Source organism: Pituophis catenifer, unplaced genomic scaffold (assembly GCF_029215685.1).
Source record: "Pituophis catenifer annectens isolate HBS135680 unplaced genomic scaffold, rPitCat1.0.hap2 SCAF_7, whole genome shotgun sequence".
Lineage (NCBI taxonomy): Eukaryota > Metazoa > Chordata > Lepidosauria > Squamata > Colubridae > Pituophis > Pituophis catenifer.
Genome location: NW_027256887.1, coordinates 6,343,120 through 6,357,865, shown reverse-complemented (window position 1 = coordinate 6,357,865; position 14,746 = coordinate 6,343,120). Strand labels below are relative to the sequence as shown.

The 14,746-nt window shown below is 41.2% G+C and overlaps 1 protein-coding gene across 1 annotated transcript in view; it reads right to left on the bottom strand.

The window, feature by feature from the left end:
* The window catches only part of RELN (reelin), a 290,109-nt gene that overhangs the window by 117,457 nt on the left and 157,906 nt on the right, over nt 1-14,746 (bottom strand). Inside the window, exons 20-22 of the mRNA XM_070947738.1 lie at nt 13,349-13,461; nt 6,294-6,431; nt 3,200-3,386 (exon numbers count right to left, since the gene is read on the bottom strand). Coding sequence (XP_070803839.1) covers nt 3,200-3,386; nt 6,294-6,431; nt 13,349-13,461 — 438 coding nt within the window. The remainder of the gene's footprint in view (nt 1-3,199; nt 3,387-6,293; nt 6,432-13,348; nt 13,462-14,746) is intronic.

Sequence of the window (14,746 nt, the reverse complement as noted above, 5' to 3'; positions counted from 1 at the left end):
TTTAAAATATAATCTCATTTCACAACTACCTGAAATATGGACCAAATGGAAGGTACCAGTGAGGCCTAAGTTGATATATTCCTTCATCAAAGACTATATAATGTCTTTCCACCTTCTCTTTCAGTAAAAAAAAAATCTGGTCTTTGATAGGATGATCCATCTATTAGAGAACATATGACATGACATTCTGGCTCTGGGTTCAAACTGTCTGCATTTCCTAAGATAAACCAGCTATCTCGTCCCCCCATGTAAACAGCCGAAATGCAATTCCAGATAGAATTGTTGTCACGAGCTCAAAGCCTCCAACACAAAATCTCCTTTTCCAGCGAGATGAATCACGACATCATTACATTTATTATTAGTTTTTTTTTTTTAAAAAAAAGACTCCAATTATTAAAATCACAAAGGAAACGGAGGGGGGGAGGAGGAGAGATGAATTAAAAGAGGAGCATCCTGCCAAGGACCTTAACAATCGCAAAAATAAATAAATGGCGTCATTATAATACAAAATTGCATTCTGAATTGAGAGAAGGTTGCAACGGTGGAGGTTAAAACATACATTTCTTCTAGTTTTTTTAAAAAGAAAAATTATCTTCTTCTTTTTTAAAATATTCCTCAGACAGCTGCCTGTTTAAAAAAAAAAGAGAGAGAGAGTCTTTGATTAAAAATATCTCAGTGAGGCTGTTGCCAAGGTTAGTGACAGTGAGTGAAGCTTTAAAGAGGAGATGCATAACACCTGGGCCCGGCAGATTAAGACTCATCCAAGGGACCGCTGAAGATTAACAATAATTGTTCTCCCCTTGGACTGTGTACATTATCAAACGTTAGAGCAACACAATCAATCTCCGGCATCTGTGGTGAGCTCGCGAGACAGACAGCCGTGGCTTTCCGTGGCGCTCCTCGGAGCGGAGCATAACAAGGGGAGTGAAACTCATACCCCTGTTTCTTTCATCGCGCGCCCGAATGTCAAGGAATAGAGAATGCGGGGGGAGAATGTGTACGACCTTGGAAAACTCATAAAAGCAACACTTTGGCTGTTGTTTGTGAGTGACTACTTCACCCATTCAGGTGGGAGGAGTGAATTAAGGAGCGGTATTAGGAAGCTCTTTTTTTCCCCTGAAGAGTTGCAAACTGAAGGGCTTGCTGGTTTTTGTCCGTCCCTCCCCCTCCCACAAATAAATGGGACACTTGAAACGTCCACTTTTGTTAGTTGTAGCTTTAAGTGGCTCTTTTCTTCCTTAAGCTTCATCGGGTTTTCTGCACCATCATCCGAGCGACGAGTGATCGGTCTACATTTAAGACCCAGCCATCTGTTGGCCTCATCATCTTCCCATCTGCAGGTTCTCATAAGTGGTGGTCCAGCTGCCCCTTTTTCTCCTTGAAGCCATTTCCTTCTTCTCTGATGGAGCATTTCTTCCTTCTCCTCCAAATTTCGTGCTCTGGATGAAATGTGCCTCTTGCTTTCTCCATTATCCAGCCGTCTCTTTCAGCTCACTTTATGACTCCTCTTCTCTTCTCTTCTCTCCTCTCCTCTTCTCTTCTCTTCTCTTCTTCGTCATTTAATGACCCCGTAATCCTTTACAGGGTGGAGTCTGGGCAACTGAATGGAGCTAGCAGAGTGTTTACTGGCCAGATGCCCTTCCTGTTGCCAATACGGAGTTCTATTCAGCAGATATATTCTCATCGTGCCCAGAGAGAGAAATATCAGCCTCTACCTAGGATCGAACTCACAGCCTCCTGACTGTGAGGCGAGAGCTCCACCTTCTAGGCCACCGCGCCACTCTTTATGACTCTGTTCTCTGATGAAGGAGATATGTAACAGGGATAACTTTCATAGACAGGTGGTCCGTACAACCACAATTGAGCCCAACATTTCAGCTGCTCTGTGAGATGTTTGTTAAGGGAATTTTGCCTCATTTTATAACCGTTCTTGCCACAGTTGTTAAGCGAATCGCAGCAGTTGTTAAGTTAGTGACATGGTTGTTAAGGGAATCTGGTTTTCCTCCATGACTTTGTTTGTCAGAAGGTCGCAAAAATGGATCACATCACCCCAGCAACCATCATAAGTATGAATCTGTTGACAAACCTCTGAATTTTGATTATGTGATTGTAGGGAGGTTGCGACAGTCGTAAGTGTGAAAAACGGTCATAAGTCACTTTTTTTCAGTGCCGTTGTAGCTTTGAATGGTCACTAAATGAACTGTTGTAAGTTGAGGACTAGCTGTGGTGCGCGATTCTCAGTTCTGGCTTTGCAGTACACTTGATCTCTAATAAAACTATACCTTTCTCAACAAATGGAGCTACTGCACACCGGAACCACTAGACACAAGGACAGTTTTTCCCCCTATGCCACCCCTCTGCTAAACAACCAATTCCCACAACACTATCAAACTATTCCTATTGCCTATCTCCTTTTCTAATTATGACTATAACTTTGTTGCTTGTATCTTTATGATTTATATTGTTTTATTTAGTTTCCTAGTACGATTCGTGTTGATTCTATCACTAAGTGTTGTACCTTATGATTTTTGATGAATGTATTTTTATGGTGACTATGATCATGATTTATCACTTATAGCTTTTATGGTACAATGAGAGCTTATGCACCGAAGAAAAATTCCTTGTGTGTCCAATCACACTTAGCTATTTCTATTTCTATTTCTATTTCTATTTCTATTTCTATTTCTATTTCTGTTCCATTCCATATTTTCTATTCTATTCTATTCTATTCTATTCTATTCTATTCTATTCTATTCTATTCTATTCTATTCTATTCTATTCTATTCCATTCCATTCCATTCCATTCCATTCCATTCCATTCCATTCCATTCCATTCCATTCTGTTTTTTTTTTTATTAGATTTATATACCGCCCTACTCCCGAAGGACTCAGGGCAGTGAACAGGCACAAAATAAAATACATAGATACAAAAGTTAAAAGGCATAATTAAAACCAGATTAAATAATTTAGCCTGAGACAATTAAAAATCCCAATAATTTAAAACAGATTAAAATTTTGATTTAAAAGAAGGGGAGAAAATTAGGCCAGGTCTAATTGTGGCAAATCCGACATTTTTTTTCAAAGTTAAAACATTCAAGCCCAACAAGTAAAAACTATGGAAGAATGTCGTCTTTGTGTTTTACCATTCCACCACCTTTCTTTCTGAATCGCATTATACTGAGCGAATGGATAGATATACCTTGTTGAAATAAAGAGAGGATCCAGAGGAGATCACTCCGCAGCCTTGTTCTGGTTTTACAATCTCTCCGCCAATGACTTCCTGCCATTCTTTTTCCAAAGTGTTCGGATTCTCAAAATCAGACATTATAGTTGAAGGCAGATTATTTTCAGGTTGGCATTCAGTACCCTGGTATCCAGAGTCACATCTGCAGAGGAGAACAAACACATGGTATGTGGTATCCGGGAGAGTGAAAACGGCCTTCCCCGGCCTCCGGAGGCCCTCCGGTAGGCCCGTTTTTCAGCCTCCCAGAGCTTCCGCACGGGCCCTGCACTTACCTGGCATCCAAAATGGGCCGCGTGGAGACTCTTGGGAGGGGCAGGGCAGGGTGGGCGGGGTCAGTCAGTCCTTGCAAATACTGGTTCGGCGAGCCAGATTAAAATTAACATCCGGTTCGCCAGAACCGGTCCAAACTGGCGAAATCCCATCCATGGGAACATGTATAATGTATTTACATATATCTTTGTTAGGTATGATCTTATAAGTTATTATCTTAAGTTATACAGATGGCTTGTCACTCTATATCATCATTTCCATTCAATTATCCCATAATCCTTTGCGGATTGGAGTCTGGGCAACTGAATGGAGCTGAGTCTGGGCGGATGCCCTTCCTGTCGCCAATGCAGAGTTCTATTCAGCAGATATATTCTCTGTCAGCGTTCCAACGCTGGCATAGAGAGCAGAGGAGAGCGAGAGATAAACTCTGAAACTTTTGCCTGCTAAATCCCTTTGAAGCCGAGTTGTCATGGAAATGAGGGGAGGGAGCACATTCCTGGGAAATGATGAGAAAAAGAAGTCTGAAGAATGACTTGGAAGACAGCCAACGAGAAGCAGAGATTTGGGGATCGGAAAGGGAGGGATTGGGAGGCAAAAGGTCAGTCTTGTCCGCGCGGAGTCATGATCCAGTGGCTGTGCTCAATTAAAGAAAGATTTCCTTAAAGATTGGCAGTTTGGAAATTCATTTAATTTTGAGATAGCATCGTAGTCTGACATTCTCGTCATGCCCAGGGAGAGAAATATTTTCCTCTACCTAGGATCAAACTCACAGACTCCCGATTGTGAGGCGAGAGTTCCACCTCTAGGTCACCAACCACTCGCTTGTCACACTATATGAGGTGAGCAAGATGTAAGTTTTGCTCTCCTATAATCTAAATCTCATTCAGGTTGAACTCGACTTACGATCACAATTGAGCCCAAAATTCCCCTTGCTAAGTGAGGCAGTTGTTAAGTGAGTTTTGCCCCATTTTATGACCTTTCTTGACACAGCTGTTCAATGAATCACTGCACTTTTTAAGTTAATAACAGGGTTGTTAAGTGAATCGGGCTTCCCCATTAAGTTTGCTCGACAGAAGGTCGCAAAATGGTGGTGACCACCAACCCCCTGGGACGCTGTGACCGTCATAAATATGAGTCAGTAGCTAAGCATCTCTAATGTTGATCGCATGACCATGAAGATGCTGCAAGAGTTTTAAGTGTGAAAAACAGTCGTAAGTCACTTTTTTCAGTGTCGGTGTAACTGAATGGTCCCTAAACAAGCTTACAATGGCATTGAAAAACAGTGACACATGACTGATTCTCACACTTACGACTGCTGCAGCATCTCTGTGGTCACATGATCAAAATTCAGACACTTGGCAACTGGCTCATATTTATGACGGTTGCAATGTCCTCCCAAGGTCATGTGCAACCTTCCCAGCCAGTGTTCTGACCCAGCTCCCCAAACACGACAAACCCTCTGACGTGAACTCAAAGATTCCTTTATTAGGAGCGCCGGCAGCCCTGGCAAAAAGTTTCTCTCACACCACAGGTTAACAAGTCTGTCTGGCCAGAAGATGAATAGTTCTCTGCCACATCTATTCATCTCTGCCCCCTGCCTTTTATCCCCAGAGGTAGGGTGGGGCTTCGCTAGCAGCGGTAGCTCTTCCATCCCAAGGACCGGCCCATAGATTTCCACTGCTCTCCTCTCCTCTGCCTTCTGTGCATCCGTGTGTCAGGCACTGGACCCAGCTGTTCCTCCTCTTCCTCATCAGCCACCTCCAGACCTGGGGGCTGTTGACTCTCCATCTGAGGGTTGACGGACATCCCAGGCTCCACCTCTCTCTCTCTCTGACAGCTCTATTCCCTCTTCCTCCTCAAGAGCTCTCAGGTTGCCTTGATGCTGGCCCTGACTCCCACACCTCCTCCTCCTCTGATTTGGTTGCTGGAGGGGCCAACCGCCGCAGGCCACAACACCAGTTTCAGGCAAACAAGGTCAATGAGGGGAGCCAGATTCATTTTACAACCGTGTTACTGACTGAAGAAATGCAGTGATTCATTTAAAAACAGTGGCAAGAAAGATCGCAAAATGGGGGAAGACTCACTTAACAACTGTCTCGCTTAGCAACAGGAAGTTTGGGCCCAATTGTGGTCGTAAACTGAGGATTACCTGTAATTGGAAAGAATAATTAATCAGTGGGACAACTTGCCTCCAGAAGTTGTGAATGCTCCAACAAGCAGAAGTTTTGAAGAAGAGATTGGACAACCGTTTGTCTGAAATGGTATAGGCCAGTGATGGCTAACCTTTTTGCCATCGCGTGCCAAAAGTGGGGGGAGCGTGGTGGGGTCACATGCACGCGTGCTCACATCCATAATTCTATGCACCTCCCCCCCCGTGCTCCCCCCGCTTTTGGCATGTGATGGCCCGGTGGGCCCAGTAGGCCCGTTTCTTGCTCTCCCCAGGCTCCAGAGCCTTTCTAGGAGCCTGGGGAGGGCAAAAACGGCCTCCCCCCCCGAGAGGCCCTCCAGAGGCCGGAAACAGTGTGTTTCCTGACTTCTGGTGGGCCCAGAAGGCCCGAAAATCAGCTGACTGGCGCACGCATGCGTGTCGGAGCTGAGCTCGCGTGCCCACCAATATGGCTCCGTGGGCCACCTGTGGCGCCCGTGCCATAGGTTTGCCATCACGGGTATAGGGTTTCCTGCCTGAGCAGCGGTTTGGAGTAGAAGACCTCCAAGGTCCCTTCCAACTCCGTTATTCTATTCTATTCTTTTTCTCTAACAGCAAACAAACAGGAGATACCTGCAAAGGCCATGATCGCACCAGCCATGCCCGTTGCACATATTTGGGCACTGCTGTCCTATATAGATGTTGTCCAGGGCCCATTCGTCTTGGGAGGTGTAATAGCACTGACTCCACCGGAAACGTGTTGCACTGGACCTGGAGAGAAGAATAAAAATGGTGTGGTCATTAAAAGCGTGCACAAATCTGTGAGGAGGCACTCAGTAATCATAATGAGCCACAGTGGCGCAGTGGTTAGAACGCAGTACTGCAGGCTACTTCTGCTGATTGCTGGCTACCTGCAATTTGGCAGTTCAAATCTCAGCAGGCTGAAGGTTGACTCAGCCTTCCATCTTTCCAAGGTGGGTAAAAGGAGGACCCAGATGGTTGAGGGCAAGATGCTGGCTCTGTAAACTGCTTAGAGAGCACTGAATATAAGTCTAAATGCTTATATACTTCTAAGGGGTATATAAGTCTAAGGGCTAAGTGCTACAAAACTGATATTCGACTTAGAATATCTCCAGCAGAACTCCAAAGAGAATCAAAGATAAACTTAAATTCTAGATTAAAGCAATGGAAAGAATTAGTTGAATGTGGTTACGTAATTCAGTAGCATTGCAAGAAGACTCTATCCTCATAACGTTGTCTTGACTCTAAATTAATTTTTTTAAAAATAATATTTACACTGGTGTATCAAATGCCTTCCATTGTAGCTTAGCTTGCCTTCAGAAATCATGGGCACTCCATCAGTGGAGATTTTTAAGAAGAAGATTTTTAAGACAACCACTTATCTGAAATAGTATAGGTTCTCCTGTTTGAGCAGGGGGCTGGACTACAAGACTCCAAGGTCCCTTCCAGATTCTATTCTATTCTGTTCTGTTCTGTTCTGTTCTGTTCTGTTCTGTTCTGTTCTGTTCTGTTCTGTTCTGTTCTATTCTATTCTATTCTATTCTAGCCACGGTGGTGCAATGGTTAGAGTCCAGTACTACAGGCTACTTCTGCTGGCTTCCTGCAATTTGGCAGTTCAAATCTTACCAGGCTCAAGGTTGACTCAGCCTTCTATCCTTCCAAGGTGGGTAAAATGAGGACCCAGATTGTTTGAGGGGAAAGAGGCTGACTCTGTAAACTGCTTAGAGAGGGCTGTAAAGCACTGTTAAGCAGTATATAAGTCTAAGTGCTATTGGTATTCTATTCTATCCTAAGTGGTTTACACAGTCAGTATCTTTCCCCCAACAATTTGGGTCCTCATTTGACCGACTTCGGAAGGATGGAAGGCTGAGTCAACCTTGAGGCTGGTGAGATTTGAACTGCCAAATTGCAGGCAGCCGGTAGTCAGCAGAAGTGGCCTGCAGTACTGCACTCTATCCACTGCGCCACCGAGGTCCTGTCCTATCCTATCCTATCCTATCCTATCCTATCCTATCCTATCCTATCCTATCCTATCCTATCCTATCCTACCCTACCCTACCCTACCCTACCCTATCCATTTGAAAATAAATTCTGAAAGCTCATAATAGACATTACTACAACCAACTTATAAAGGTATTTGCCATTATTATTGTTTATTCTTTCCTAAACGCTTTTAAACTCAGAAGATTCAGTCAGACCCTTGTTTTGTCAATTGTGTTTCATTATTAATAATCAGACACTCATCTGACAAACAGGAATTTGAATAGCATTTTGGCTATTCAATAATGCTCTCTATAATATACAAGCTTCGGTATAAGAAAAAACTTACAACATTTGCCTGTATTGTCATTCAAATACTTCAGAAAGGAGCATTAAACATTAAAGCCATTGGTTTTTTAAAAATCATTCTTTAGGCAGTCATACAAAAAGGACAGCTTAGAAGTTAAGGAAACGAATCCAGGAAAATAAGCTTGAACTCCCAGAAATTCTCAATGACCATCACTTGCGAATAATGTTGCTTCGTTAGCTTCCTACAGCTGAATTATTCTAGACCATCTTTATTGCCCCAACTTTTAAAACTGAAAAATAAAATAAACTCCCCCCACCCCTTGGATGGAATTTTCCAGTCAATTTTCAATTACTGTTTTTCAGGAGAAAATATTGAAGACATTCTTATGTATGTATATATTAATGTGTAGGCCTAGTTGTCTACAGTAGTGGCCAAAATTGTGGAAAGCTTTTGGGAAAAGTGTATTTTCTAAAACTAGCTAATAACACCACTTTTTGGGAGAGTAGTACCATAAAATTATATATCAGTAAAAAGATAATTTAATCAAGAATGTAATGCAATAACTTTTACAAAGGATTTGCTATTAGAATAGCAGTTACAGTATAAAGAAGAAAAGTGAAACACGTAGAAAAAATGAGATAAACAAAAATGATCACCATAGAAAAAACGAGATATACAAAAATTATCAGCATGTCAGTGAATACTTCGTTGGGTAACCTTTAGCATGAATGACGGCCTTACAATGTCTTCCCATGGAGGGAACCAAGTCTTTTAGTTCTGCAGCTGTTAGAATGTGAAACCAAGATTGAAGGATTGCTTCTATTAACTGGGTTTTATTGCTGGGTCACTTATGACTAACAAGTTTAACTAACAGGAGCCTGAGTGGCGTAGGAGGCTAATGCCTCCTACTATGGCAGCATTTAACATCCAGCTGCCTGCAATTACTGCGAGTTCAATTCTCACCAGGCTCAAGGTTGACTCAGCCTTCCATCCTTTCTAAGGTGGGTAAATTGAGGACCCAGTTGTGGGGGCAATAAGCTGACTTTGTATAAAATATACAAAAGTATGAAGGCTATTGCTTAACGCATTGTAAGCCACCCTGAGTCTCCGGAGAAGGGCGGCATATAAAAATAAATAAAAATTAAAAAAAATAAAAATAAAAAATAAGTTTCTTTAGTCGGCTCCATAGATTTTCAATTGGGTGAAGGTCTGGGCTATTCCCAGGCCATTCCAGCAGTGGAATAGGATTATCTTGAAACTCCAAAAAAAAAAAAAGTGGTATTATTAGCCATCAAATCTCACAAATACACTTTTCCCCAAAGATTTCCACAATTTTGGCCACTACTGTAGATTTAATATTCCTGTAGGAAGGAGTATATCATAGAGTAGCTCACAATGGTTATAAATGACTAATTTTAATCAATCTAGAATCACACTGGTTATTCATATATAAAGGAGTCCCAAGCTACACTTAGAATAAGCAAATCCGAAACTTGCAGTATTTATATTGTCAATGATGTGAAGATAATAGATCATTGACTCTTCTCTATGGAGGTTTTACAATAGCATCTCAAAAGTTATTGCAGCCTTCAAAGGACCAACACAGCTCATTGAACAAGCTGCAATTCATATTATTGACGCTAAAAGAGAATAACCCACAAACTCTTTTTATCATTTGAAACCCAGAGGCAAACACACAACAGTGTTTGCATATCAAATGCAGTTTGGCTTTCAATTTGAAGTGCTTTATCTTGTTTAATTGTATTGTTCCTCATCTTGAGAATATGTTTAAAAAAAACATGTTTAAAAAATAAAACAACTGCAGGTATTTTAGAAAATGCGTTATTTAAATGTGTTTTTTTTAAAAAAAATTATTTATGTTGTTGGAGAATCTTCCCAAGTGAAAATGTAAGGAATCTGTTCTACAACTTCTGTGGGCAAAGTTTTCAGAACAAACTGGCGATTTGAGGTAGTCCTCCATTTACGACAGTTCATTTAGTTGACTGTTCAAAAGTTACAACGGCCCTGAAAAAAAGTGACTTATGACCGTTTTTCACAGTTACAACTTTTGTAGCATCCCCCGGGGTCATGTGATCAGAATTCAAATGCTTGGCAACTGTTTCATATTTACGACGATCCCGAGGTACTAACTTTACAACTGCAGGGATTCACTTAACAACGGTGGCAAGAAAGGTCGCAAAAGTGGGTCAAAAACTCACTTAACAAATGTCTCACTTAACAACATAAATTTTGGGCTTGATTGTGCTCATAAGTCAAGGACTACCTGTATAAGGTGTAGGCTATATACTGAGAGCATATGCACCAAGACAAATTCCTTGTGTGTCCAATCACACTTGGCCAATAAAAAATTCTATTCTATTCTATTCTATTCTATTCTATTCTATTCTATTCTATTCTATTCTATTCTATTCTATTCTATTCTATTCTATTCTGTTCTGTTCTGTTCTGTTCTGTTCTATTCCACTTCCTATTCAATTAAGTTGATGTCATATTCCTGCTTTCCTCATGGTTTTTTTTTTTTTTTAAATTTGATTTATATGCCGCCCTTCTCCGGAGACTCAGGGCGGCTTACAATGCGTTAAGCAATAGCCTTCATTCTTTTGTATATTTTATACAAAGTCAGCTTATTGCCCCCACAAACTGGGTCCTCATTTCACCTACCTTAGAAAGGATGGAAGGCTGAGTCAACCTTGAGCCTTGGAGAGATTCGAACCAGCAGAAATTGCAGGCAGCTATGTTAATAACAGGGTGCACTAAACCACTGTACTATCAAGGCTCTTTGTTACTAGACAGCCTTAAATCACTGCAATTTTTAAGTGAAACAAACAAATTCCACTTCAAGCAAAGCACAAGTGATGTTTTCTCAATAAATTCAGAGTAAGTGCTACCTTTTTAAAACACAATAAAGGAGGCCAAAGGACCGAGAGCCAATCAAATTATGTTTTTCTACCTTCTGAGTTAACTGTTAATTACATTTATCTAATTATCCGGCAGATCAGATGTTTGGTGTTGATTTGTTGATGAAGGCAGCAACTGGCAGCTGCTTGCATCTCATTAAGCCAGTTCTTATGTTAATGCCTTCCATAAAAATGAAATTAATTTCCATCAGCGTCAGAAACATATAAGTCATGTACAATAAAGTCCAGAAAACAGGTGCATGTGGCTGATACGTTCCAGGACAAGTTACCAAATGCCATATATTTTCTAATATGGCAGATTCCGGTCATAAAAAGGACAGTCCAGCAATCTCGTTTGGCTCAGATGTCCTGCAGGTACATATGTTGCTGAAAAACTAACAAGGTATTGATGACAATTCGTGACAAGGACATCTGAACCAGTGGTGAAATCTGAACTGGTTTGACACCGGTTTGCTGGCCACACATGCGCAATATGCGTCAAACACGCGCTTTGCACTGGAAAAAAAAAAGCAGGATTTCCTGCTTCCTAGCGATTTTAAACCGCGTGGCACAGCTGATCATCTCTTCTGCCCCAGCTACGGAACCCAAGAAATGTAGCACACACAAAACTCTAAACAACTCTGTTTACTACAAACAGTCTTTTTTCAAATGCAGGCTATTACTAAAAATGTCCTTAACAGCCTGCCAGGAATTCCAAAGATTAGATAAAGGCTTACAAGAGTTGGCAATTAGGCCAGAAACCAGGTTTGCAAGGAAACGTCACTCTCAAATGCGACCGGACAAACATGCGTTGTTTCCTGCAACGTTTGCCAGCTGTGTGCAAACTTAAATAGGCTAAGGGAGTGGCCAATTAGCCCCAAGCCTTATACTCGAGGAGACCTCTTCCTCCTGAGTAACCACTCCTGCCTTTTGGCAGCCCTGCGTGCTCGAGCATTGAGAAGAGGCTCCTCCACTTCACTCTCTTCACTTGAAGGAGCCTCTGGAGGCCCTGGCTGAATGTCTGCCTCTAGCACCACATCTTCTTCAGCCACCTCGCTGACCGACTTGAGCGCCGGCTGCACAGGCTGCTGGCGCGACACCACACCAGCCTCCTCCTCATCGGGATCAGCCACAATCCGTGCAGGCCGCTGGCGGGCCACAACATCATCGGAAACACCCGTTTGGAGGAACCTGTAGCTTCTTTTTTACTACCGGTTCATGGGAACCTGTGGGAGCCAGTAGCATTTTACCACTGATCTGAACTCTTGGGGTGCAGGGAAAGGAGGATGGAGAAATATTGGGATTGCAAATGTCTCTGGGGATTCTCAGTCATCCAGATCACGGTTGTCCCAAAGGTGCTTCTTCAAAAGGCAACTGGACTTTGTTTTTTTCCTTGAAGACGTTTCGCTTCTCATCCAAGAAGCTTCTTCAGTTCTGACCGAAGGATTTATATTCTTTGCAGTCCTCTGGTCTTTAGCCCTCTTTCTGGGAGTCATTGAGGCCACTTGGAAGTTTATCTGGGCCCACGGGGGGGGGTGTCACTTGAATGGTGCAAATGGGTGTGGAACAGGGCTGAAATCCAGCAGGTTCTGTCAGGTTCTGGAGAACCGGTGGCAGAAATTTTGAGCAGTTTGGAGAACCGGCAAATACCACTTCTGGCTGGCCCCAGAGTGGGGTGGGGATGGAGATTTTGCAATATCCTTCCCCCAGGAGTGGGGAGGGAATGGGGATTTTGCAGTATCCTTCCCCTGGAGTAGGGTAGGAATGAAGATTTTGCAGTATCCTTCCCCTGCCACGCCCACCAAGCTACGCCCACAGAACTGGTAATAAAAAAAAATTGGATTTCACCACTGATGTGGAACCTTCCATTCTCCACCATTCATTCAGAACTGAAGAAGCTTCTTGGATGAGAAGCAAAATGTCTTCAAAGAAAGTCCAGTTGACTTTTGAAAAAGCGCTTTTGGGGTTTGGATCCCAGCTGAATTTGAAGCACATGCATTACTTAAAGATGGGATCTCCCTGAACTTGCAAGATCTTTCGAGGTTCCATTCACATTAAGGTCAGATTTCTTTTGTAAATTCATTTAGTCCTTCACAAAAGAAAGGAAAAAGGGAAGAGGGCCAGGTGAATTTAAATTCTGATCCCTATCAATGTCTGCTGGAAATAGCTATGATTGATAAAGACCCTGAAAACTTTCCAAAGTTTTGGCTTAGCTGCCAGAATTATTCAATTTTTCTTTTCATCCTGGGCATATCTCATAAAATGTTGGCATCATTTGAAGGAAAAAAAAAACAGAAGAAAAATAAGAAGGAAGAGATGCATTCAAGTGACTGTACCAAGAAAAAAAAAAGGAATTATTTTAGCTTCAAACAATATGTTTGCTAAGTAATATGCATTCAAGCTTGAAACACAACTATATCTCTACGTACGTACAAAAACCTAAGTAGTTACACTATTACCATGTTTTCTGGGGTAAAAGGACTGTGATTCTTCTCCACTTTGTATATTCACTGGAGTGGTAGATACTTGCTGGAGTAAATTCTTGGCAACTGGGCATGCTTGGAAGGCATTCCTTAAGGAAACATACAAATACATGAAAATTAATATGAAGATATTATAATGAACTGCAGTATTGTTTAATTCCCTGGTGCACAAATAAAACATTTGACCAGGCATTGAAGCAACATTATTTTGTGCAAGCACTGCTAACTTCAGTATTATTTACCATGTTTTCCCGAAAATAAGACCAGGTCTTATATTAATTTTTGCTCCAAAAGATGCATTAGGGCTTATTTTCTGGTTAGGTCTTATATTTGGGGAAATACGGTACTAAATGCACCCATCTGGCTGACAATCTTAACTGGGGCTTATTTTGGGGATAGGGCTTATATTACCAGCATCCTAAAAAATCATGCTAGGACTTATTTTCCAGTTGGGTCTTATTTTCAGGGAAACAGGGTACAAACATTTTATATTTCAGATTCCATGATTTGGGGGCCAGAGCAAACCTGTTTCTTATTTATGGAAATATAATGAAGTTGAAATGATTGAAAAATGTGCAGGGGAAATGATATATATGTTGATCAACTAAATGCATAATTGTAACAAGATAATTTGGGCGCTATGCTATCTCTAAGCCATCAATAAAAGTTATTTGTTCAAAAATATAGACATTATAATGTGCCATTTTTGGAGACAATAATAAACAAGAGTTAGCACTAAATAAGAAATGTACAGTTCTAATTTGTTTATAACCACAATTCAAGAAGGTTCTCTTCAATCAGAAGCTTGAAAAGATATCCGCACATAATCATGATTTAATCTTACATGTGAGCTAAACCTGTAAATGTATGTTGACTTCTGGCTAAATCACTTTCTACAGTTGTCACAATTCCCCCATTAGTTTCTATTTTTGACTGAAAATGAATTTGTGAAACTTTGGTTATGCAGCTTTATCTATTATTCCACTATTGCATGATAGATGATAGATAGACAGACAGACAAACAGACAGATAGATGAGATAGATGACAGATAGATGAGAGATAAATGAAATAAATATAGAAGATAGATATAAATGATATAGATGATAGATAGATGATAGATAGATATAAATGATATAGATGATAGAAAGACAGATAGATAGATAGTTATAAATGATGATAGAGATAAATTAGATAGATGATATAGATTAGATAGATAGATAGATGAGAGAGATAGATGATAGATACTTGATAGATGATAGATACATTGCTTAACGCATTGTAAGCCGCCCGGAGAAGGGCGGCATATAAATCAAATTAAAAAAAAAAAAGATACACAGACAGATAGATGATAGAGATAAATGATAGAGATATAG